At 46.5% G+C, this 23,216-nt stretch overlaps 2 protein-coding genes across 12 annotated transcripts in view; one reads left to right on the plus strand and one right to left on the minus strand.

The window, feature by feature from the left end:
* NCOA6 (nuclear receptor coactivator 6) overlaps positions 1-13,823 on the plus strand; it is an 87,670-nt gene extending 73,847 nt beyond the window's left edge. For 9 of the 10 annotated variants that reach the window (XM_033094433.1, XM_033094432.1, XM_033094437.1 and 6 more), the window contains 3 exons: positions 365-401; positions 3,668-3,816; positions 11,073-13,823. In XM_033094433.1, the coding sequence (XP_032950324.1) occupies positions 365-401; positions 3,668-3,816; positions 11,073-11,116 (230 nt within the window). In that variant the 3' untranslated portion in view covers positions 11,117-13,823. The remainder of the gene's footprint in view (positions 1-364; positions 402-3,667; positions 3,817-11,072) is intronic. The other variant, XM_033094436.1, reaches the window with a different exon arrangement.
* A 584-nt stretch (positions 13,824-14,407) lies between these two features.
* Positions 14,408-21,646, minus strand: TP53INP2 (tumor protein p53 inducible nuclear protein 2). 2 transcript variants are annotated; one of them, XM_033094449.1, is made up of 4 exons: positions 21,407-21,646; positions 17,525-17,700; positions 16,834-17,002; positions 14,408-16,264 (listed from the first exon to the last, which is right to left on the minus strand). In XM_033094449.1, the coding sequence occupies exons 2-4, from the start codon at positions 17,646-17,648 to the stop codon at positions 16,012-16,014; spliced, it is 546 nt and encodes a 181-aa protein (XP_032950340.1). In that variant the 5' UTR covers positions 17,649-17,700; positions 21,407-21,646; the 3' UTR covers positions 14,408-16,011. The 2 variants fall into 2 exon arrangements, with proteins under 2 accessions (XP_032950340.1, XP_032950339.1); XM_033094448.1 differs by having other exon boundaries at positions 16,834-17,122; positions 21,407-21,644.
* Between the last annotated feature and the right edge of the window lie 1,570 nt (positions 21,647-23,216).

The raw sequence follows: 23,216 nt of genomic DNA on the forward strand, positions 1-23,216 counted from the left end.
GATATTTTAAGAATGAAAACAATCTCTTCTACATGAGAGGAAGAGGCTTATTTTACTAACCTAGTTATAGCAGGGTGAAATATGAACCAGGCAGTGTGAATTTAGTTCTGTTGATCCAAACAGGATTATTTCGCAGTGTGGAGTAGAAATAAAAATAGACCAAGTAAGTGTCTTATGCCCCAGACATCCGAGTTGTGTCTCTGCCAGCTCTGTCTCTGTACCATGTAGGGTGAGGCTACTGCTGGGCAGAGACATGTCATCCTAAACAGGGCATTCAGAATTCTCTTAGACATCTAGCTTCTCCTTGGGCACATATACGGCAGACACTTCCACATCTCATTTCTGTCCTTTGTATTTTTTACAGAACTCGAGGCAAATGCTGCCATAGTCTCTGGGCAAAGGTAAGATGATCATTTCTGCAGACTTAGCATGAATATGGCATAAGCCTCTTTGAAGGGTATCCGCTTTCTCAGCCTTTAAACCTCTCGTCACCTTGTCCTGTTCCTTCCCTCTTTGCACCAGTCTCTTTTTCCTGCTAAAGTAGGGAGTTGTCATGAGTCCTAAACCCTCAGAGATTACATTTCTCTTAATAAAACTTGGTGGCTAAGTGTCTGCCTTTCCTGATTGTTTTAAATACTAACTGAGGTAACATGTTCAGCACTCAGCGTGGTGAGTAAATAGTAAATGTTCACTATGTATGAGCTATTGACATCGTTCTCATTAAAAAAGTCCTTGCAACACCTGAAGTAGAGCTGTTTCATCCTCAAGGTGGAAGAAGGAGAAAGCCAGGTGGGGCCTGACCTCAAAACCCATGTTTTTTTCTGTTATACGATGCTGCCCCACATAACCTAACAAAATGAAATATAACTGTGGCTTCAACCTCTGCCCCATGGAGAGGAGGAGTATTGTTTTCCAACAGTCATTCCTTTTTTAGTGTAGGAATGTACTAGATAACAGTTTAAAGAATTTGTCATATTTGTACATCGTCTTAGCTTGTAAAACACATTCACAATCATTTTTTTTCATTTACTCCTCATATTAACCCTTTGAGGTAGTAATAATAGCCAGCATTTATTTGAATGTTGTTCCATGCCATGCACTGGCCTACAAGCTTCCTGGATGCATTATCTCATTTAATTTTCACAGTATGTATTAGGAAAGTAAATTCTCCCTTGGAGTTAAGGAACCTAAAACTCAGAGAGGTTAACTAAATTGCCCAAGGTCACAGTTTTAGTAAATAGTGAAGCTGAAATTCAAACGCAGACCTTCAGACTCCAGAGCCCTCACACTTCACTCACGTATTGCAGCAGGCAAGATGGAGATTTCTATTATAGATCAAGAATCTGAAGCTTAGAGAGAATTAAATATCGCCAATAAATGCATACTAAAACTTGACCCCCGTCCTTCTGACTCCAAATTCTTTGCTATTTCTACTACACCACTCTGCCTGTCTAGTTTTATTTGGATTGGGCTAATAATTGAATTCATTTGCATTTCTCAAGCATACACCAACTATGTGGCTAGCAAAAGAAGGTAATCAGACCAAAAAGACCCTGTGGGTGTTTGTTTCTAGAGCTACCTGAACATTGACTACATAATGTTCATAACATTATATAAACACCAGGACAGTATTGCTGTGGCGTTTGTTTTGCCAGGAAAAAGAGGCACCTCCTTTAGGAATCTTCCTTCCTCAGAGGCTTTGACCATTTTCTGGGCTCCCAGCCAGAAAGCCATCCTCACCACCTCTAAAAGAATGTGTAAATCCCCCTGACTTGTAATTCCACACCAGCTCCTGCCTCACCTCTCCTTGACTTGCCTTGGCTTGTGGGGCAGTTGTTACATATAAAACTAGGGTAGTGAACAGTGTAGCCAAATTCTCAGCCATAGTGCCGCCAGCAAAGGGTCCTCTGGCAGGAGTGAGCAGCGGAGGGGTAGCCATAGTTGACAGGCCATAATTTATGCCTTTAAGGAGCTCATAAGCTGGTGGAAGGCAGAAGACATTAAAATAAAACAAGTTAGATAGTCTGATGGCTACTCTCGAATGCCAAATAACGGCCTGTGAACTCAAAACACAGGAGACTTCCCAGAGGACGCATCTCTTTGACCAGTTTTTGTTGTTGTCGTTGCATTACTTTTGTTTTAGTTCTATGTCTTACAAGCAAATTTAATCAGCTTCTTTTTTTCTAATGCTTTTAACATGCATTTTTTTATACCATGAAAGTAGTAAAAAGTTTATTAAAGAAAACTTGAAATTCAAATCAGATCAGAGAATTACAAAGAAAATTACTCGCCAGTAAACCAGCATTCCTACAACGGAACAATATTCATTGCGTATATTTTAGTTCATCTTCTTCTAGTCCTCTTCACAGAATATATTTATAGATAGTGTTTCATATGTTATATAAACACTAACTGTTTATATAGAACTAATATATTGTGTTATATCTACTATATAGTGTTTACATATAAATGCTATATATTGCGCGCGCGCACACACACACACACACACACACATCACGTATATTTACACCCATTCATTCATATGTGGTTACCTATATACTCAATATAATTATAATGAAAATGGGATTATACTATTCATAATGGTGGTAACATTTTTTTCTCACCGTGATATCATGAACAGTTTGTATTATTAAATAACCTTTACAACATGAATTTTTTTGACTGCATATGATGTGCTATGATTTAGTCTATTGTTAAGCATTTAGGTCTTCTCTTTTCATTAGTATGAATAAAATGCTTTGACATCCTTGTGTAATTAGAGCTCTGTAAAAAGATTTATTTCCTTAGGCACCTAGAAATGCAGTTGCTGAATCAGAGGATTATACCAGGGTTTCTCAGCCTCAGCATTATTGACAGTTTAGATGAGATAATTTTTTTTGGAGGGGGGCGTGTCATGCATTATAGGATGTTTAGTGGCATCCTTGGTTGGTGGCACTAAAAGATGCTAGTAGCATCTCCCCATTCCCCTTTTTCCCCCAAGTCATGACAAATTAAAAATGTCTCCAGACGTTGCTAAACGTCCCCTAGGAGTTAAAACTGTTCCCTGTTGAGAACCACTGGGTTACACAGTTTACACTCCATCCATTTTTGTCCATATACCCTCAGTAATAACTGGATATTATCAATTTTAAATCTTTGTGTACTAAAAAAGGGGATTGAAGTAGGGGCAATCAATATCCCATCAGTGTATTGTGATATTCCCGTGTGTATTCTTCTGTAATGTGACTTGTAATAAGCCATTATCTGACTACACCAGGTTCATAGTAAATGCCAGTATATGTTAGTAATTTCTTAGATTTTAGGTACTATTAATTTTTGAAGGGGAATATTGTTATGTTAGGAAAATGGATGAGGAAGTTGGGGTTTTTTTGGTGTGAAATTCTTAATGTCTTTTACCTGTTTTTCCACAATTTCACCAGCATTATGCCTTAGTACTTTATTTTTACTAATGTAACAAGCTAGACTCACTTTTAAGTTGTCAGTAATACAAAAGGTAATTTTGCTCATTGTCCCAGGATGGAATATTTTTTCTCCAGAATGCCTATGTAGTTCTCCTGCCTTATGAATGAAACTCTATCTTAAGAGCCCCTTTTTGTGTGACTTGATTCCCTCACCTCCTTGGAAACTTTGTGCTTCCGTCTGTCAGCAGTGAGCCCAAAGAGATCATTGAAAAGTCCAAAACTCCAAGCCGGAGAAACTCCCGAACTGAAGAGCCGGCTGTGGCTTCTGAAAGTGTGGAAAACGGACATCGGAAGCGATCCTCTCGGCCTGCTTCAGCCTCCAGCTCTACTAAAGGTTAGCAGTGGGCTGTGGGTGCTACTTGTAGGTCAAATAGAAGAACAGAGTCTGTATCACAGCAGCAGAGGACTTTGTCCTTCGTCTTTGCTTCTGTTCCTTAACTTAGTCAAGTTACCTTGACTTCTCCTGCTTGTTTGCTCCTTCCTTAATTTGTTAGTTCACTTAACTGTGCACTTTCTGTGTATGTACCCAAGAGCAGCAAGCACTGTTAGAAAAAAGAACATAAGAGGGCAGTTTGATTCATTATTACCCCTTCAGATAGGTCCTCAATAATATGGCCCGTCATTTTTCTATGTTGCAGTAGTCAACCTCTCTTTTCCCACTCTCTACTGTTTTCAAAACTCTGTCCCCTACTTTCTCCCCTCTTTCTCAGCAGAGACTCACCTCTTCACAGAGAAAATAGAATTCCCTCAACTCTCACTACAAAGACATAAATCTACCAGTGTCTGTCGCCTTTGCTCCTCCTATAATAGAGCATCTGTCCCTCTTTGAGTGTAAGGCCAATTCCTCCACTTGTGCCTTTGATCCCACCTTCTCTGACTTTCTCAAGGTCACTACCGGTTTTCTCTTCTCTGTTGACTGCTCTCTCCTTTTTGACCCTGCCCTTGGCTTCTGTGACCCAGATCAGTAGTTTTCTGTCAACTCATTTTGGCTGCTCCTTCTCAATCTCTGTGCCCAGACATTAGATACTGGCTTTTCTCAAACTTCAATCCTGAGTTGACTTTTTTCTTCAACTTACATTTTCCCCCTAACTCATCTCATTCATGCCCCACTTCTTTAGTTACAGCCTTTCACAGATGACTCATGAATTTGTATTTCTATTACAGACCTCTGTAGATCTTAGACAACTGCATGTACATCCTCAACAGGACCTCAAACTCAATATGTCTGAAACTAGACTTGTGATTTTTTACCTCCAGGCGCAGGTCCTCTGCCATCGTTCCCCATCTCAGTGAGTGGCGCCACCATCTGTCCATTAGGCAAGTCTTCCGTGGCACCTCTCCAGTCACCCTCACATCCATCACAAAAAGCTGCTGATTTTATCTTAAGTAGCCCAATTCTATGTCCCCCGTCTTCACTGTTCTCCTAGCTTAAAACCTTTCAATGATTTACCCTTATAATTAGGATCAGAGTCTAAAAGTGTCAACATGGACTACAAGTTCCTATGTGGTCAGACCCGTCAGCCTCTCTCAGCCTCATCCGACTTCCCTCAGCAACTCAGACATGCCCTCCTCATCCCTGTCATCACAAGCCTGTGCGTGTTGTTACACTTGTGGCACAGAGTGTTCTTCCCTCTTTCTTCTTCTCTTTTCCTTGTTAACATCCTACTCTTCCCACTGACCTTAGCTCAGCTGTCCCTGCTGTAGGGACTCAGCACCATGTTCTCCTTCATAACACCACAGTTGTAACTTTATGTCTATTTATGTGATAGGTAATTTACACACACACACACACACACACACACACACACACACTCACTCTCTCTCTCTCTCTGCTAGGGCAGAAGTCTGGTCTGGTTTTGCTCACCACTGTATCTCTGCTGCCTAGCATGGTTCCTAATACAAAGAGGTATACAATCAGTAATTATTAAATGAATAACCATCTATCAAATATACATCAAGTACTTACTATATGCCAGGCTCTGGGGATATAATAGTGAAAAGACAGAATCTCTATCTTCATCATATTAATTACAATTGGCCCTTGAGCAACACAGGTTTGAACTACGTGTGTACACTATACACGGATTTTTTTATACAGTTGGCACTCTGTATTCCCGGTTTCGCATCTGTGGATTCAGCCAACTGAGGATTGAAAACAGTATTTTTGATCTGCAGCTAGGAATCCACAGATGCAGAGGGCCAACTTAAGTTACATGATTTTTGACTGTGTGGGGGTTGGCCGCCCTAACCCTCATGTTGTTCGAGGGTCAACTATATATGCTAGCCAGAAAGATAGGCTCTGATACAGTGTGTTAAACGTTAAATGCTGTGATAGCAAAATTGCATGGTACTGTAGGAGCACATAGCTGGGATGCTTTGCTCCTCTGCCAAGTCAGAGAAGGCTTTCTGGAGAAAATGATGTTTAAGCTGAGATCTGAAGAATGAGGAGGCATTATCCAAGCTATGGGGGTTAAATGGAGTATTCTAGGCCAAAGGTACAATGTGTGCAAATGCCCAGATCTGAGGGAGGGAATGATACTTGCCCGTCTCTGGAAATGCACTGAGCTTGAGTAGCTCAGGTTGGGATCCTGGCCAAGTGCCTGATATCAGCAGGGCTGCTGAGAAACAGTCAAGTACCATTGGGATGCCAGCCTGAAGACCAGCGCAGGTTGTGGTGCACCTATACCAGGCGCTGACCTGAGAGCTCAACTGTCATTGCAGGTCAGGTTTCTGGGCAGGAATTTCATGTTGCCTCACAAGAGCCCCTGGGAATAGGCCACGGGTCTACAGATCATATACATGTAAAGCAGAGGCGTAGAAGTCACTTCACCTCAGCCTGCCAGAAAGCCAGGGGAGAAGTGGGGAGGGGCCTTCTTTCCTCTCCAGGAATATCACGTACACCATAGGCAGGTCCTCTACGTATCCCCACTTTAGATATAGAAATGCAACCAACAACTATCTTCCTCCTTCCTGGGAATCATCTGCTCAGCAGAAACTTGTTCAGAAGGAAGCACATCGTAGAGTATATAAGTACTAAACTTAGAGCACTAAACGGAAGAGTCCTGGAGTTCTGTGGGAAAATCCTCTTCCCCTCCATTCTGTGTATTCTTTTAGCTCCTCACTTTCCCAAAGGATCAAGGTCCTGTAGGCTGTAGAGTATGGTATGTAATTACCTTTAAAGTAGGAAAAAAGTGTTGGCCTTTAGAGATGACACATACCACATTTTTGGAGACTTGACCTGAGCCCAGAGCCACAAGATACTAAAGGTGTCATTTACAGTACACCAGGAAAAGTTAAGGAGCAGCTGGGACAGTTAAGAGATGCCCAAATTAGAGCCACTCTAGAGAACTGCCAGCCAGGAAAAGATGGAAAGTCAGAACCTGTTTCAGAAAGGGGGTGGGGAATAGGCCGGTACACTTAAACTGGACATTATCCCAAAGTGGCGGTAGTCATGTTGGAATGCCTGCCCCATCCATGATGTGAGGTTTAGCAACTGGCTTGGGAGAGGCCATAATGACTCATAATGACTGTGATCCTGCACAGACGGGTGCTGTGTAAGTGTCTCCCTAGAGGATGGGTGATCTCTGGCCAGACCCCAGGAATCACAGTCCTGTGTAGATCTCATCAGCCTCACGCCCTCAGGCTATAAATCCTTAACTGTTCTAGGGTAAGTTACCATTTAAGTCAGAAATCAGTGCTGTAGCTCTTTTGGTTTTTAAGTGTTAGAGCTCTTGGATCCAAATTAAAGAAAAAAATATACTTATTATTGGCCTACTATGGTGTATCTAAAAATGTGAACCAAAGTCATAAAACAACTTTTCTGTGATTGTATTTGAACCCATACCCAGGGAGTGATCATAAAATATCAAGCTGATTTCTAAAATTTATGTTTATGTACCTCAAATTTGGAGACCTATGTAGTGCTAGGAACCTGAAACATCTTCCTGTAGCATCAGTACTTCTTAAAGTTTTGAAGGGCAAAAACGGTTTTGTCTTTTTGCACTCCAAGATTTTGGTTTTATATGTACAAAGAAAATCAGAAACTGTGTTTTTCATGAGAATCTTGAAAGCTAAGAAATATTATGAGTAGCTTATAATGAGAACTTTTGATTGTCAGGGAACCAGTGACATTAATCATGCTCCTGCTGTGAGACCAGAGTTTGCTTACATCACGCTGTTGCTTATATCACGCTGGCCAAGGCCTACTAGACTGCCAGGTTGGAGCAGGTGGGGTGGCTGATTTCTGTGCAGGTCCAGGGAGGGCCACATGGTTGATACAACATGCTCTAATCTGTTTTGTTTTTGGTTGGTTGGGTTGCTGAAGCAAGCACACTTTTAATTACAAACACAGAAATTAGCTCCCACGAATGAGTGAACTTCTTTTTAAAATTGCGCTTAATCAGAAGTGTTGTTTACAAATATGCAAATGAGTAGTTCTGCTTCCTGGCATGATGCGTTCCCCATTAACACAGAAATTATTTTTTTAGTTTCCCCTAACATTCTTTATTTACTCTTTTGTGTTATATTTTCAACTGGGGAAACGGATCAGTAGTTAAAAACATGAAGTTCAACACATAAGTTAGAAACCAGGGGGAACAGGCTGATATGAAGGAAGTTCAGAGCAACCTGTGATCAGCAACAGCTGTGAGTATGCCTGGGGGACCCGAAGATGCCTCTCACAACAAAGTGGGGTGAAAGCCCTTCCCTACCCACAGCCAGTGACTTGAGAGGCAACGATCTAAAATCACAGGGTATACAGATACTTCAAACAGAAGGGTTTGTTATTATTGTGGAAATGCAAATGACAAACATAATTAGGTACATCCTAGGGGAGAAAACCCTGAGCAATAACTGCCTGAAACTGCACTCCTTGTAGCATCATTTAGAAACCAGCCATGAAAATTTTGAAAGTACATTTCCAGAATTTTTTTTACAATTAAATACAAATTTTGGCTTAAAATCATACAGTAAAAAGCACAATGAAGTGAGCAAAGTCAAGGTTAATTTCTAAAACTCCTCGGAAGGTAAAGCCCATATACTAGAAGATTAAATAGAGCCTTGTACTGTAGATTTGGCCACATTTACTTAAGGTCAAAAAACAAGGCTATCAGGCTGAATTCCTTTATCAAATTATAAATTTAAATGTTCCCAAAGGACATACATGGTGGACAACCATCTGAAAGACTGTTATTGACTCAGTTTTTTACCATATAGTTGGTTCCAAAATATGAATATATAAATGATACAACTCCACTTAGTCTTGGACTGTTTGATATATGTAAAGACATTCATTTGTAAAATCCTTGGTGGTTTAAAAAACTGAGAACTTTCAACAATATATGTGATGGGGGTTTTTGCCAGAATGGTATTGATTGTGGGGGCTTGGGAATAGGATTATGCACAATCAGATGAGCTGGGCAGCCTTAGGAACAGGCCTGATGCAAACCCTGAAGGTACCATCAGCCACCATATTACTTCCCTAGAACTCCTTACCTTAAAGAGTTTGCCTCGAGATTCTCTGAACTGTTCAGTAGAGTAGTAAAGTGGCAACATTTTGGAGGGAGTACAAAATTGAATCATTAAAAAACTCATCTTTTCAGACAGATTTATAAAGAGATTAATTAAAAGTGACTTTCTGCTATGACCCAGATGGGCTAGATTTATCCAGGGAAGGTGATAAGAGACTTCAAAATCAGGTTGATGTTTTTTTTTATATCATGGAAGTATAAAAGTATACCATACACCACCACTCCCATCCCCCAGCCTAGTATCTAAAAGGCTTTTTTTTTTTTTTTTTTGGTAGTTTCTAGCACAAATCACTTGTTTACTCAGGGCCCTGCTCATTGATTCGTCCTCAGAAGCATAGGCAGCCTGCCAGATCTTTGGGTACATTGGAGCAGAAACAGATGGAAGTGGGGGGGGGGAGGGAGAGCCTGAGGTTGTTTATCGCCCCTAATTCCTCACCCCTTTTCCCAGCCACATAATGTGTTTCTCAGACACACTTGATTCTTAATATCACAACAAAGGAGAAGCTCCCAAAGTTGGCCTCATAAACAGATATTTTTCTAAGGATGAACACTCATTCAAGACAAAACTATATTTTTACTATAAATGACAAATTTGCTACAGTGAAAATGAAGCTTGAGAGTTGGATGTAAAGTGTTGATTATGGGGAGTTGTGGGTTGTGTGAGAGATTCTTAGTTTATTTACAGGAAATTAAAATGACACCATTAGCAATACCCTGTCAGATTAACTGTCTTCTGATTAGCAGAAGACTAATGAGAGACCGATTCTATGCCATAGCACAAGCAATATGACATCCCAGCAAGAAAATACTCAATATGTGACATTGAAATTTCCAACAGAAGCCTGAAAATATTGCCCAGGTCACTTCTTGGAAAGTCATCATTTCTTAGCAATTACTATGGCTAACAGAACAGTAAAATTTTTGTTTTTTGCACCTACTTTTTAAGTCTGGATTATCAAAATATGATATGAAAGAGAAGAAAAAGTGCTTAAAACACTGAATCTAACATGCAAGATCAGAAAATTCAGCCTAGTTTCCAGGAATGCATAAATCGGATTCATTTTATATATTAATGTGTTAGAAAGAAAACGTTTTTTTCTCCTTGATAGGAAGTAATTTTGAAACATTGTTTTCATATTAAAACTAACATGTCTACTATGGACCAGCATTAAGAATGAGGGTGAATTTTTGTTAAGAACAATATGAGATTTTAAACGTCTACATTTGGAGAGCTTCAAACTATTCATTGCTGTAAACTATTCATTGTACTCTATTCATTGCTGTAAAAAATCTTGTGTGTGGAAAAGTTCTTTAGAAACATGGTTTAAATATAGGAAAAGATTGAGTTAAGACACTATGATAATGCAAGAGGAATTAAAGGAATTAAAATACACTCATTCCCCTTTATGTCACTGTTATCCTGTGTATAAATCACTCAGTTCCCACCTCTTCCATGAAGCCCTCAGGCTCACCGAGGCTCAGAAAATAGGCTGTGGCTTGCTCTGAATTGCTTCCTTGATATACCGGGCTAGGCCACAGTAGACACTTGTTGACCAAGGGTCATGGTCATGTTATTTACAGACTTTGACTATAGCATGGCAAAAAGAGTTCCTTATTGCACAACAATGGCTTGGCTCCAAAAGGAATCCAGAGGCTGTTTTTTTTGCACTTTGGCACAATTTACTCATTTGCTTCGCTCATTGATTTCTTATCAAAAGCATTGTCATTCTCTCCATCATTTTTTTGGGTGACGGGAACTGGTGATCGAGATTGTGGGGTTGTTGACCAGCTAAAGATCTTCCCACCCTGCCATTTTTTCCAACCAGGTACGTGTTCACCATCTCCCATCACATTTCCCCAGTTGACATGCTCTCGTACATAGCACCATATCTTCCTCCCACAGAAGCCTGAGACCCTCTTCACACCGAGTGCCCCTTTTGAAGCCCTTAAACTGGTTCAGAGCCAATAGAGCTCCACTTAGGTCAGTTCTGGTTCTTGTGGACTGCCTAAAAGTCACTGCTATAAAGAATTGCTGAACATGTCCTTCCTTTCTCCCCCACAGACATAACCAGTGTGGTGCAATCCAAGCGAAGAAAATCCAAGTAAACAAGCTGGACGGCGACTTAATACTTGTAAATGTATGTGAATTTTATAAAAAAGCAATTTTGAGCTGTGACTTTTTAAAATCCATTTCTGTACAGCTAGTCATTTTAATAATGTGGCCCTTTTCCTAGTCCCTGCAACCTGTTTTGTAAAGTGCAATGGGGAAAGCAGAGTTGTTGAACCCTTTTGGTGTTGATGAAGTTCAAGGTTTCTATGCCATGTATTGAGAGGAGCTAATGCGATTATGTTATTAGTTTTCACATTTCCTAAGCAGCCTAGAGTACAGGGTGAGCATTTTTAGATCTTCTAATGATGTATTGTGCTGTGGAAGTACTGTGTGAATAGCAGTAGTGGGGGCAAAAGAAATCTCATTTGGAAATGTTGTAAATAATTTTATTATATAGTGTTTTGGATGTATTTGTTGTAGAAATGGACCAGTGAATAAAGAGAATCTAAGGGTTTGTACAATGTGAAATACTGAATGTGTTAAATAAATGTCATTGTCCTAGAACATAAACGTATGTTATTGGTAAGGGACTATTGGATGAGCAAGCTCTTCTTTGGACCATAAAAGAATAGGAACAGCCTTCTTTGTGAATTAGAACCCCATCTTGTCTTCATTGCATCTGAGATGCACCTGGCAAGTTGAGAAAAATGAACCTTCTTGCCCACTCAACTCATTCGTGTCTTTGAAGAAACTAGCCCTTTGGCAAAAAGAGTTCCTTACTGTACAACAATGGCTTGGCTCCAGAAGGAATCCAGAGGCTGGTTTTTTTGCACTTTGGCACAATTTACTCATTTGCTTGTAGCATCGCACTGTACCAGGTACTTTTATATATGTTGGTCAAATTTCTTTGATTGCAAATAACTGAATCAACTTAGGATCAAAGGCCACCCAGGATTTACTAAGGACAGCACGTCATCAGCAACCCAAATGGCACTTTTTCTCTACCTCAGAACATCTGGTTTTCCATGCACATGATGGATTGCTCCAAAACAACTGGGTTTATACCTCCTCCATTCAAGAGATAAGCCCAGACTGACCAGCAAGATTCTTTGTAACAGCATCAAGAATCCAGCCCAGTTTAAGTAAGCTTTCCACCTTCAGTCCAGTTCTGTGGTTAGATGGGGCAGACCCGTATTAAAGCAGTTATTTTGTGTTATGTCACACGTCAACTACATTGGCTGCCCTGTTCCTCATCTGCATCAGGCTTAGGCGTGACTTAGTATCAACATGCTCAGGTGTTTCCCTTTCCTGCTCAGTTCTTACCTAAAAATTTGTAGTCTCCAAAACCAGCTGCTTCTGCTCCCACCCTACCCATCTACCTACCTTCAAGGGACTCAAATACTTGGGGCCCTGTCCTTGTCGTGATCTGGGCCTCAGCCTTCCGCTGTGTCTCCTACAGCTAGACATAGGAGTATACTCCATACCTTCCCCTGCAGTAGCTCCTTCCCCTTGCCATAACAAAATGGCTGAGACCAAAAGGAGTCTATGATTCTCTATCATTCTCATCTCTATTTCAACTGTCTTACTACTATATATGTCTTACGTTGTAAGGATCCCCTAAAAGTAGTTATTTATGAGTCAGATGCTACATTGTCTGGCTCTGTTTCCAGCAAGCTAATCTATGCTCTTCCTTCCCTTATGACATACACAACCAGAATCAAAGCCAGCCTAATAATAATACTGTGCTAGAGGTTGTAAAATGCTTCTCTCCTACTTCAGCTGTATTGAGGCAGAAAGTATAATGTGCTTTAAATAGATTTTTATTTGTTTTTCTTTATATTAATTTTTTTTCTCTCCCATAGAGGAATAACATTATAGTCTAACAATCAGAATCCTGTTACACACGTACACAGGCATGCCACATGACCGGGTTGAGGTGGTTGTGTCCTTGAGTCTGTCGACATGTCACAACATGGTCAACCAGAGTCTCCTCATTTCAGCCAGTCTAAACACAAAACACCCAAGAGGGATGCACTCAACTTGGCTCCATTTGGAACTGGGTGGCAGGGCAAATTTTGGGAAGGTAGAAAGGTTTATAGTGTGTCTGCATTCGGTCCCCTCACATAAAGCCACATGGATCTGAGGAGGCATCCAAGAGCTCTAGTGGGGTCCTTATTGCACCTAAGATAGTACAGATAAGAGCAAATTGATCAGGGTTCCAGGCAGGGGCCGGGGAGCAGGCATACTCCAAAACAGCAAACTGCATTCATACACATGTGATACCCTGCTGGGGCCAGACTGGCAAAGGCTGGAAAGGGACACCCAGCTTGAAGAGAGCACTCAGACATATTGGGGAATTACTGTAAGTCGCCCTTTGATGTAGTTGGGACTCTCTCTAGAAACGGGTCCCTCTGACATACTCAGTTTTGGCAAAGTGCTGGTAGTATTGACATTAAGTAATACAAACTGGAACAAACTTCTCCAGGGTCTCTGAAAACATCAGTCAAGACAGACTCTCTAACCCCCTCCTGTCTTAAGGTTGCATAGGACTTTATGAATTCTGGTTCCCTCATGTATTCAAGTTCTGTGGTTTAAAAAAAAAAATCCTGAAGCATGCTCAAGGTGAAAGGCACATACACAGTCAATACAGTATGACGAGGTCTGATGCTTCAGGAGTGAGACTAGCAGGAGACTGAGTAGTGTTGGTTCTTAGAAATCTATACACAAAATATTGCCACACTCAAATGCTACAGAGTCTATAGGAAAGTACAAAAACCTATGAGCCTTGCAACCAGCTAGGTGATGAGAGTGGAGGGTTCTAGAACTATAGGAGCTCTAGAACTATGGGTAAGGGAGGGGCCTTTTGAAATTTGAGCCAAATGCCCTGTAACTCACTCTTCCCTCACCAGAAGGATCGTGCCCAGGACCGAGCCTAGGCCCCAGCTGGCATCAAAGGAGTAGGCCAGAAGAGTTGGAGGGAGTTTCAGCCCTTGGAAGTGCTGAAGACCCTAAGCTGGCTGTGAAGTGACCGACCACGGGGTAGCTGGAAGAATAAGTCACCAGGTCATAACTGAAGGAGAACCTTGGGGAGAGGAGCAAGGTTGTCAACTACTGAGGCGCTAGTGGACAGCAGGACTTTGATCTATTTTTAGTGTAGATTTGGCTTACTCCCTTGGATAAGAGACCCCAACAGGGATTCCTGTCCCCATCCCAGCATCCATGGGGCTACCCCCTCCCTTACCCACACATCCCACAGGAGGCTTGGGGCGACAGGGTCAGGGAGGGCAGCTGCCTTTGCCCTCATGGGACTGCAGAGTTTTCTCCAAGCCTCAGCTTGGCTGTGAGGCCTGGAAACCTGGAATTGGGGTGAGGGGGAAGACCTGTGTTAGAATATAACAGGAAATCTTAAAAGTTTCAAGGAAGAAAGAGCACGCACTAGAAACGGACAGTTAGAAAGAGGAAAAGGGAAGCAACTCGGGGTATCCCAAGAGGCTGTTGCTGGTGTCTGAGCCCAAAATTCAGTCCCACCAATAGAAGGGGAAAACTGGCTACCCCCGTCCCCTCTGTCTCACCCAGGGATTCAGGTTCCCTCCTCCAGGTACTTACTAGAGGAGAAGCGGGGGAACCAACCATAGGGCACCTGTTTCTCCCCAGCAGCCTAGAAATGAAGAGCACTGGGGGAGAAAATGAGGAGAGTCCCCCTGAAAGCCCTGAACCTGGATAGGGACTATTTGGGGATTGGAACAGTGAAGTTCCTGGCCTCCTACCCAGGAGTGTTTAGTAGGCATCCTGGGCAGGGTGTGAAATACAAAGCCAGAGGCAAGATGAAGGCTGAGCTGTCATTCTTGAGATGGCTTCACCCCACAGCTTGTACTCCCCAGCATCATTCCCTTACATTCTTACACTGGGGTGTGCACTGTGCCTGCCTAGAAGCCCTCTGTCCTGTATGTCTCCTAAGCTAGTTCTAGCACCTTGGGCATGTGAATAGATGGCCAGGATGGCAGGGCCTTGCCCAGCCTCTACTCCTGGAGTGACATGTTGGGGTTAGGGCAGCAAGGTACAGACTAAGCCCTTCAGACTTAGGGGCCTGCAGAGGGGTAGGTTTCAGGAAGAAATTTGGGAGGTAGGATTATAGGAAAGGGAAGTGGGGGCCGACTCCAGGCTTCAGCCTGAGCAGGGCTTGGCCTCTGAGCAAGCACAGTACCAGCTCCCATGATGCCCTGCTTCCTATAGCTTCTCAACCAGTCTGTCTTGTCTACATTTCTAATAGGCTGCCTCTTTCCCATAATTCCCTCCACCTACTCCCTCTAACTCACATCTCACAGTCCTCTTCCACATACTTTACCTTTCCAGGCCTAAGCAACTAAAGGAGCCCAGCCCCCAGGGGAAAGGGAAGGGCCAGACGAAAGACAGAAACTTTAAGTCTCAGTCGTCCCCCCCATCCATTTGGAGGGAATTACTGGGAATGAATAATAAGGGAGCAGGAGCGAGTGTAGTGCCAAACATGAGATAGGGTGAGGCTTGGAAGGTGAGGAAAGAGCCAGATCTCGGACTGGAAGAGGAGACTCTCAGAAATAGGAGTGGGCCAGAGGTAGAGGACTGGAGGGCAAGGATGAAGGGGAATGTAAGGGTAGCGATGGGGACAGGGACCAGAGAAGGAAGGATGGAGTGTCAGGTAGGGGAGATGGAGGACTAGATGCAGGGCATGAGGGCCAGAAGGAGGGAAGGTGAAGGGAGGGGAGCGTTCAGAGGCGGATTAGAGGATCAGAGAGAAGGAAATTGAGTGGGTGGAAGAGGGGGCTATTACCCCACCTCAGACACATGAGGGGGGCGGTGGTGTCCAGCCCTGGGCAGGCTGCGGGCGCCCCTCGAACAGCACACTGGCTGCGCCGGAGGGCCTCCGACAGGGGTCGGGGGTCGGTGAGGGGTTTGTGGTGCGGCCGGCTGACGCTCAGTAGTTGAACTGGCGCTGGCACGGCTGGTAGATGAAGCTGCCCTGGTGCTTGGGCCGGCGCGTACAGGTCTCGCGGGCGCGGTTCTGCCGTTGCAGCCCCTTGGCGCTCAGCGCGTGGCGCTCCGCCCGCTGCCGGGACCGCTGCAGCCGCCGCACCTGGCCCGCCTTCTCCATCAGTGCTGCCCGCCCCTGAAGAGGGGCGGCAGCGTGGTGCAGGGCCTGGGGCTCGCGGCGGACGGGCGCCAGCTCTCTGCGAGGACAGATCAGGGCTTGGTCAGGGCCAAACGAGTCAGGGGGCGAAGGGCGGCGCTGGCACCTCCCACCGTGTCCCGGCATCCTCGCCCTCGCGCAGTGCTTTCTCTACTCACTGGGGGCACCCAACGCCGTTTTTGGGGTTACAAGCCCTTCTTCCAAGCCAACCTGGAGATACCTCCTCGGTTCCAGCCCATGTGACACGTAAACCGGACCCTTGGGAAGGCTAGGCTCCAACCTCTAATTCCGTCTTCGCCATTCTCACAAGCCTCTATAAGCCACACCCGCTCGGCGTTCTGGCCTTGCCCCTCCCGCCTCTAAACCCATCGCAAGACTTAGCCACGCCTCTCCCTATCTCAAAGCCCCGCCCCCTTACCCTCAGGCCGGCTCCTAAGCCTTATCCCCCGCCCACAGGCCCTGCCCTTTGCCTCGAAGACACGCCTCTAAAGGCCCCGCCCCCTCCGTGCCTGGCGGGCACCTGAGCTCTGTGCCCCAACCTCCAGGAGGGGACCTTTGCCTCCAAGATAAGTCCCTCTAGGATTCCACGCCCCGCCCTGGCCTGCTCACCCATCGCTAAGGTCGCCGTCAGGCAGGTCAGCGTCGGGGTGCGGGGAAGGGGGCCCCGGCTCCAGCACTATGGTGCTGCCGGTGACGTAAACAGACATGCTGGGGTGCTCGATGAGAAGGTCCTCCAGGGGACTGCTCTGGAGGCGGGCGGGCCCGAGTCCGGGCCCCTCTGCAGTAAAACAGGCGGGAGGGGTAACAAACCAGCTCTCGTCCATCAAGGAGGGCGCGGGCGGAGGGCGGCCTGCGGGGGCGGGGGGAGCCCCGGGGCTGGGTGGAGCCGCGTAGCTGTCTACGGGGCGCGGGAGGGGGAGCCATGCGGGGGAGGGGGCACAGCGGCAAGGGACACACACATACCAGACACAGGGGGGCGGGGAGAGAAAGGGTATCGTTAGTCAGACCCGCAGCCCTGCCCGCCGCGCCCACGAGGCACCCAAGGGGCAGGAGTCTCGACCCGCTGCCCTAGGGCACGTGAGGTGTGGGCCCCAACACTTCGCCACCAGGAGATGGCCCGGGCTTACATGGGATGGGGCCTTGTTACCCCACCTCCAGTGTCACTGCCTCAGTCCCAGTTTGCCCAGTAGGCCTGGGGTGGCTCCCCAGTCCCCTGGCAGCTCCCTTCCCCTACGCTACTTGGCCACCTGACCTTCACAGGCCCCTGAGTCAGAGTCCTGGCCCCCGATTTAGGCCTCACCCGGCAGGTCAATGATGAGCCAGCCGTCCACTTCATCCTCCTCGGAGACGAAGGCCCGGGGGCAGTCGGGGTCCTCAGGGGGCGGGGGTGTGCTGAAGAAGAAGCTGGTGAGGCGCTGGAACATGGTGGGGGAGTGAAGTGGCCTCAGTGGGGCGCCCTATCGCAGTGCAAAAAACCTGGGAGGAGTAGAGAGGAGTCAGAGCCACCACTGACTGAATTAAGTCTACCCCAACTCCTGGCTGGGGATAGCACCCCCAGCCCCGAGACCAGGTAAGAGTACAACAGGGATGTGTGGGGAAGCTTTGCGGTGTGTGTGCTTTCTGGTAGGTCAACCTGTTTTCAGGCTTTTCTATTTTCTGTGTGGCTTTAGAAAGTTATTTAACTTTCTGTGCTTTAGTTTTCTCATCTGTCAAATGGCAATGATAATAGTACCCTCGTCTGGGCCCTTCTAAGATTGAAATGAGCTAAACACAAAAAGCTTAGAACAGTATCTGGGCACTGAGTAAACATTCAATAAACTAATCAACTAGTTATTATGAATATCATTGCATGCTCTAGGGACATGGAAGGAGTGATATATATGACTAGACTCTGTCAAAGAAGGTCTCCAGAGGATTGGACCTCCAAGCTGGACCTTGAAGGGTTAAATAGGAGTTCTCCAAGCAAAGACGAAATTGCCCAATATTGTGATTATTTATCATCATCATATTGCTAACATTCATGTGTCAGGTGTTGACGCTCAGAGAAGGAAGGTAACTTGTCCAAAGTTTCACAGCTTGTAAAACATAGAGGTAGGATTTGAACCCATGCAGTCAGATGCCAGAGGCAGCACCCATAATCACTATACTCCACTGCCTTTGCTGGGTGTCTATCTGGATTAGGCATTTTCAACTTGGTGCCCAGGGACCATGGTCCATGTGTTTTTTTCTGGCAAGAAGGACCTTGGTTTTCATCATGATTTCCCAAACAGCACTCCTTAAGTCCAGAGATTAAGAAACACTGCTGAGTCTGTGTGTCTTGAAAAGTGCTCACTAGCAAAAATCCCACAGAACAGCTACCATCTCAGCACAGGGCTTCATTTATGTATGTCAGATGAACTTGGAAGATCCTATTCCCACAGTCCCTCCCCCTCCTACCCCGTCTCCCCAAGCTCCTGCTCAAGGACAGCATCCCTGGCTAGGAGGAAGATCAGGTTGTCTGGCCCCAGGGAGACAACAGGTCAGAGGAAGGTGATGGAGGGAGAGAGCAATCAGACCCCAGGAGCACTTACGGATCAGCACCGAGTGTTGGACCAGGACTCAGGCCTCAATCAGCCCTTCCCTAGGTGAAGATAAGGAAGGAGACCCCTTGCTCCAGGAATGCAGACACCAAGGAGGTGGCTATAGATCTGCCCCTCTCCCCACCTCAGCTTACCTCAGGACTAGACCTGGGCTAGGGGCGACCTGGATGTCCCTAAAGTTTGACACTCCATATATGTCTCCTGAAGATGGTCAACAGTTTGTTATTGAGCCATCTGTCACCTTCCTCGAGGGGTGGTTTCCACAGTAACTATAAAACTCCCTGGCAGCATGTCCATACTTCCATTCCCTAGAGGCATTCTACTCTTAATGCTAACCCACCTGGGCTTTTTCTATGCTTGTAGCTACCTCTTCCATTCCCTGGGACTGTTTTCACACTTGCCCCACAATCCCCTAACCTCCAGACCCTGAGAATATTTCCACATTTGCAGACCCAAAATGGGCTCCAGAAGTGCTCTCTAGATGCTGGCTTCCCTGGTGGGAGATCTACAGGGATTATAAAAGGTTGGGCCACCCCAATTAGTGCCTGCCCAGCACAAGCCACATGTCTCAACGTAGCCCTAGGGAGGAGTTAGTGACTCAGTCACCAAAAATCCAGAAAGTTTGGCCCCTCCTGAAGGAAGGGAAGATTGGGGCATTGACGAGGAACACCCTCCTTCCAAGGACCCTCTACTTCATTGAGAAGATAAAGAAGTTAAAAGCTGTTTTAAGGACCATCATATTCACCCAGTCCATTTTACAACCTGTGAATAGAGGATAGAAGTCTATCCAAAAAAAACATAGCTAGATGGTGGTGGGGCAGGCCTAGCCCCAGGTCACTGAGCAGCCAGTCACAAAAGCCTCAGCAAACAATCCCCCAAAATATAATGATGCAGGGGAGACAGGGGGGTCAGCTAGGACTCAGACATTGATTGAGTCCCTGTTCTCCGCAGAGCCCCTCTGCCCGGCTATAAAAGGGTCTGGAGTTCTGGACACCAAATTCATTCATCAGGTATTGACCAGAACCCCCACTGTGTACCAGAGCCTGCTCTGGGCCTCCTTAAATTTTAGACAGACTGAGGTAAGGGAGGCTGGGGGTGAAGGCAGAGCTGCCTGCCTGAGGTCACACAGCAAGACAGTGACAGAGCCAAGAGTAACAGCAGCAACAGCCAGCCAGTGCCCGCCCCTGTCGTGACCATCAGGGAGTCTCCCGGATTTTCTTTCCCAGCCTTGCCAGCTTCCTGGTTCTCACATTCCCAGCCTTGCTCCAGGGAGAACCATTCCCTTTAATAACTGCAGCAGCTGTGCCCAGAATAGCACTTGAGCCCCAAGCCACCTCTGCCCCAGCCCATCCTTGAGCAAAGCCCATCCAGCCTTAAGGCCCATCCACTTGGAAAGTCAGGCGCTCTCTTGTCCTATCCCTTCTCCTGCCTCTCTCTGTGACCAGAGAGAAGGGCAACACAAGTCTTGTAATCACCAGCACTAGGCCAGGTCATGTCCTTCTAGCTGACAACTCTGGGGAGGGGATGAAGGGCCAAACAAAGGGAACTCTCACTCCCCACCGCACCCCAACATGAGCCCTGGAGACACCCTGATGGAGCCAATGACTCACCTGTCTGTGGTCAAAACAGCTGGAAGGCAGCAATTTTATTGGCCTCTAGGACCCCAAGGTACAGAGTGAGGGTCAGGGCCACAAAAGGGGACCCAATCTCCAAAGACCTCCTGGAAAATGATCCAGGAGTGAGGCGACCTAAGAGCCCTATTAAATTTGGATGGTGCTGAGCCCAAGGAGAGTCCTCAGTGGCAGGAAGATGTGTAACTTGTTACTTGTATTGAGTTCCCACTAGGCAGGTGTCCATGGCTAATACATCTGTCACTCACTTGGTAGGCATGACTCTAATTGGCTACATGACCAGGAGTAAGCCACTTCCCCTCACTGGACCTCAGTTTCCCCTCTGTGAAATGGGATCTAAGACTCCTAGTTATGGGCCTGGGAGTGACTTCAGCTAAGGCGCTGCACACATGTCAGGGATTAGGAGGATGTTATTATGTTAGTCCCAGGGGTGCAGAGCCTGGAGCTGAAGGGAGGGGATTCCACCACCATCTGGCGCTGTCCCAACGATCCGGAGCTGGAGCTCTAGGCCTCCCTTCAACTCCTGAAGAGCACCCCCAGCTCCCAACCTAGACCCAGCAGTGCATTCTGAACATCTCTCAAGTCGCAAGGACAAAGCAGGAGATCACAGGCCTGATCCCAGCTCTTGGTTAACCCAGGAAACTGCCAAGGCCCCTCCGGTCCCCGCTGCCTTTCAGCATCCCTCACCCATGCGCCCAGCCCCCGACCAAGCTCCCACCAGGTCATGGGAGGACAACCGACCCGAGCGGGGGGAGGGGAGGAGGACGGGAGGCGGTGCCGGCCTTGGTGACGTCTCAATGTCAAATGCAAATAGAGAGACGTCATGGTCTACCGGGCGTGAGGCAGCCAATCGGGAGACGCGAATACAGCCCCGGCCGCCGCCGGCGGAGATAGACAAAGACCCGGAGCGGGGGGCGCGGGGCGTGTCCCCGGGCACCCGGAGACCCCTGGCCAAAGCTGGTCGGGACTCACCTGGGAGCGGGAGCGGTGCGCGGACGGGGTGGCGCTGAGGTAGTTGTGCGGCGGGACGGCCGAGGGTCTGCGGCTGATCACAGGCCCGGCCTCATCGCGGGGGTTGGGTACAGAGGCAGCAGGGCTACGCGTGGGACGCTCGTGGCTGCTGCGCTGGCCCGCGGGGCTTTGAGTCTGTGCCGCCGCTGCTCTTGGGCTCGCAGCACAAATTGGAACGTTCAAACAGCTGATTGTGACGTCACAAAGGGGCCCGCCCGCCTCGCGTCACGGCAGGCGGAGCGGTGACCAATCCCAGCCTGCGGATCCCCCCTCCCCGCCTCCAGGGTTTTCTGGTTAGTGGCTCCTGCCTGGAAGCCCCACTCCGAGCCCCGGGCTGCCGTCCAGCGAGGCTACTGCTGGAAGCTTGGATCCCTACCAGGGTGACCCGCAGACCTCTCGATGAAAAAGGTTCCACTCCTTCCTACGGGATCCCTGTCTTCCGGCACTCCCTCCACATATTCCAGCGCCTTCACCCTTCATATCCTTTCACCTGCATCCTATGTCCAAGTCCCCCAATCTGTACCCTTTTCTCAACTCCACACAACGTCCATGCACCTCCATCCTCCCCACCACTCTTCTCCCTGCTCTACTTCACTTTTCTGTCTTACCTCCTCACTCCTACATATTCTCTGCTTTTCCACCCCACATTTCCTCAGCAGGGCATGTTTGAGAGGTAGGGGACTTCCCCCTTCCCTGGTTCCGGGACAGCACCTGGGAATGTAGAGGAGTTGGTTCCACTGAAGGGAAATTTTAAAGAGTAGGAAAAGAACTGCTCTGGGCTAATAAACATTGACCTAGAGACTACTCTGTTATGGAAGTTTACACACCACACCTTATTTAATCTACGTTGCTACTGGGGCTGGACGAAAAGTGACAGGACAGGGATTTATTATTATTAGTCCCGATTTACAACACCGAAAGAAAACCAAAGCTCACAAATCTCGCTGTTAGTATGTGAATTCATATTCGATAATGCTTTCAAAACATTTATTGAATACCTACTATTGCCGCTGCCAGACTATTAGCTGACATGTATGAACATTCACTGAGTGCCAGGCACTGTGCACTTTAAATATGTTTTGATCTTCACAATTTCACTGTTATCCCCATTTTCCAGTTGAGGAAATAGATTCAGTCCAAGTGACTTCCCAAGGTCACAAAGCTAATGTAAATAGCAGAGCTAGGATTTGAACCCACAGTTCCTGGCCCCAACCCTTTCCTCTCTATATATGCACCAGATTATCTAAACCCCAGAGTGCTTCAGCCTCCCCAGGGAGATCTGGGCCCAGTCCTGACTGCCCCAAACTTGCTGTGTGACTCACGTAAGTCATGTTAACTCTGGGCTTCAGTTTCTTTCTGTCAAGCCTAACATGTCTATGCTTCCCTCTGGTGAGTCTTTCAAACTCCTCACTCTCAGGATTCTGCCAATCCCATTCTCTAGGCCCCCAATGTCCTGGGAAATGCCTGGGGAGAGACCACAAATATACATCCTCAGAATTTCCAGGGCCAGAGGCTCTGGGTCCTTTCTCAGTAAAGCAGGGCTGGTGGGGTGGGTCTGAGGCATGGGGATGAACTAGTTCAGAGCTTCATGCTCTGATGAGAAAATTCTGTCCCAGCCTAGTCTGAAACCCCATAGGGATTTCTCAGCCCTTAGCAACTAGGAGAAGGAGCCAGGAAATAATACCCAGAGGTTTCTTTGGGGAGGAGAAAGCAGTGTTTTGGCCTCTGGTCTATTGTTCCCAAAGCGTCCTCGTTCTGTGCAGCGCTGAGC

The sequence above is a fragment of the Rhinolophus ferrumequinum genome, chromosome 23, assembly GCF_004115265.2.
Source record: "Rhinolophus ferrumequinum isolate MPI-CBG mRhiFer1 chromosome 23, mRhiFer1_v1.p, whole genome shotgun sequence".
NCBI classification, from domain to species: Eukaryota; Metazoa; Chordata; class Mammalia; order Chiroptera; family Rhinolophidae; genus Rhinolophus; species Rhinolophus ferrumequinum.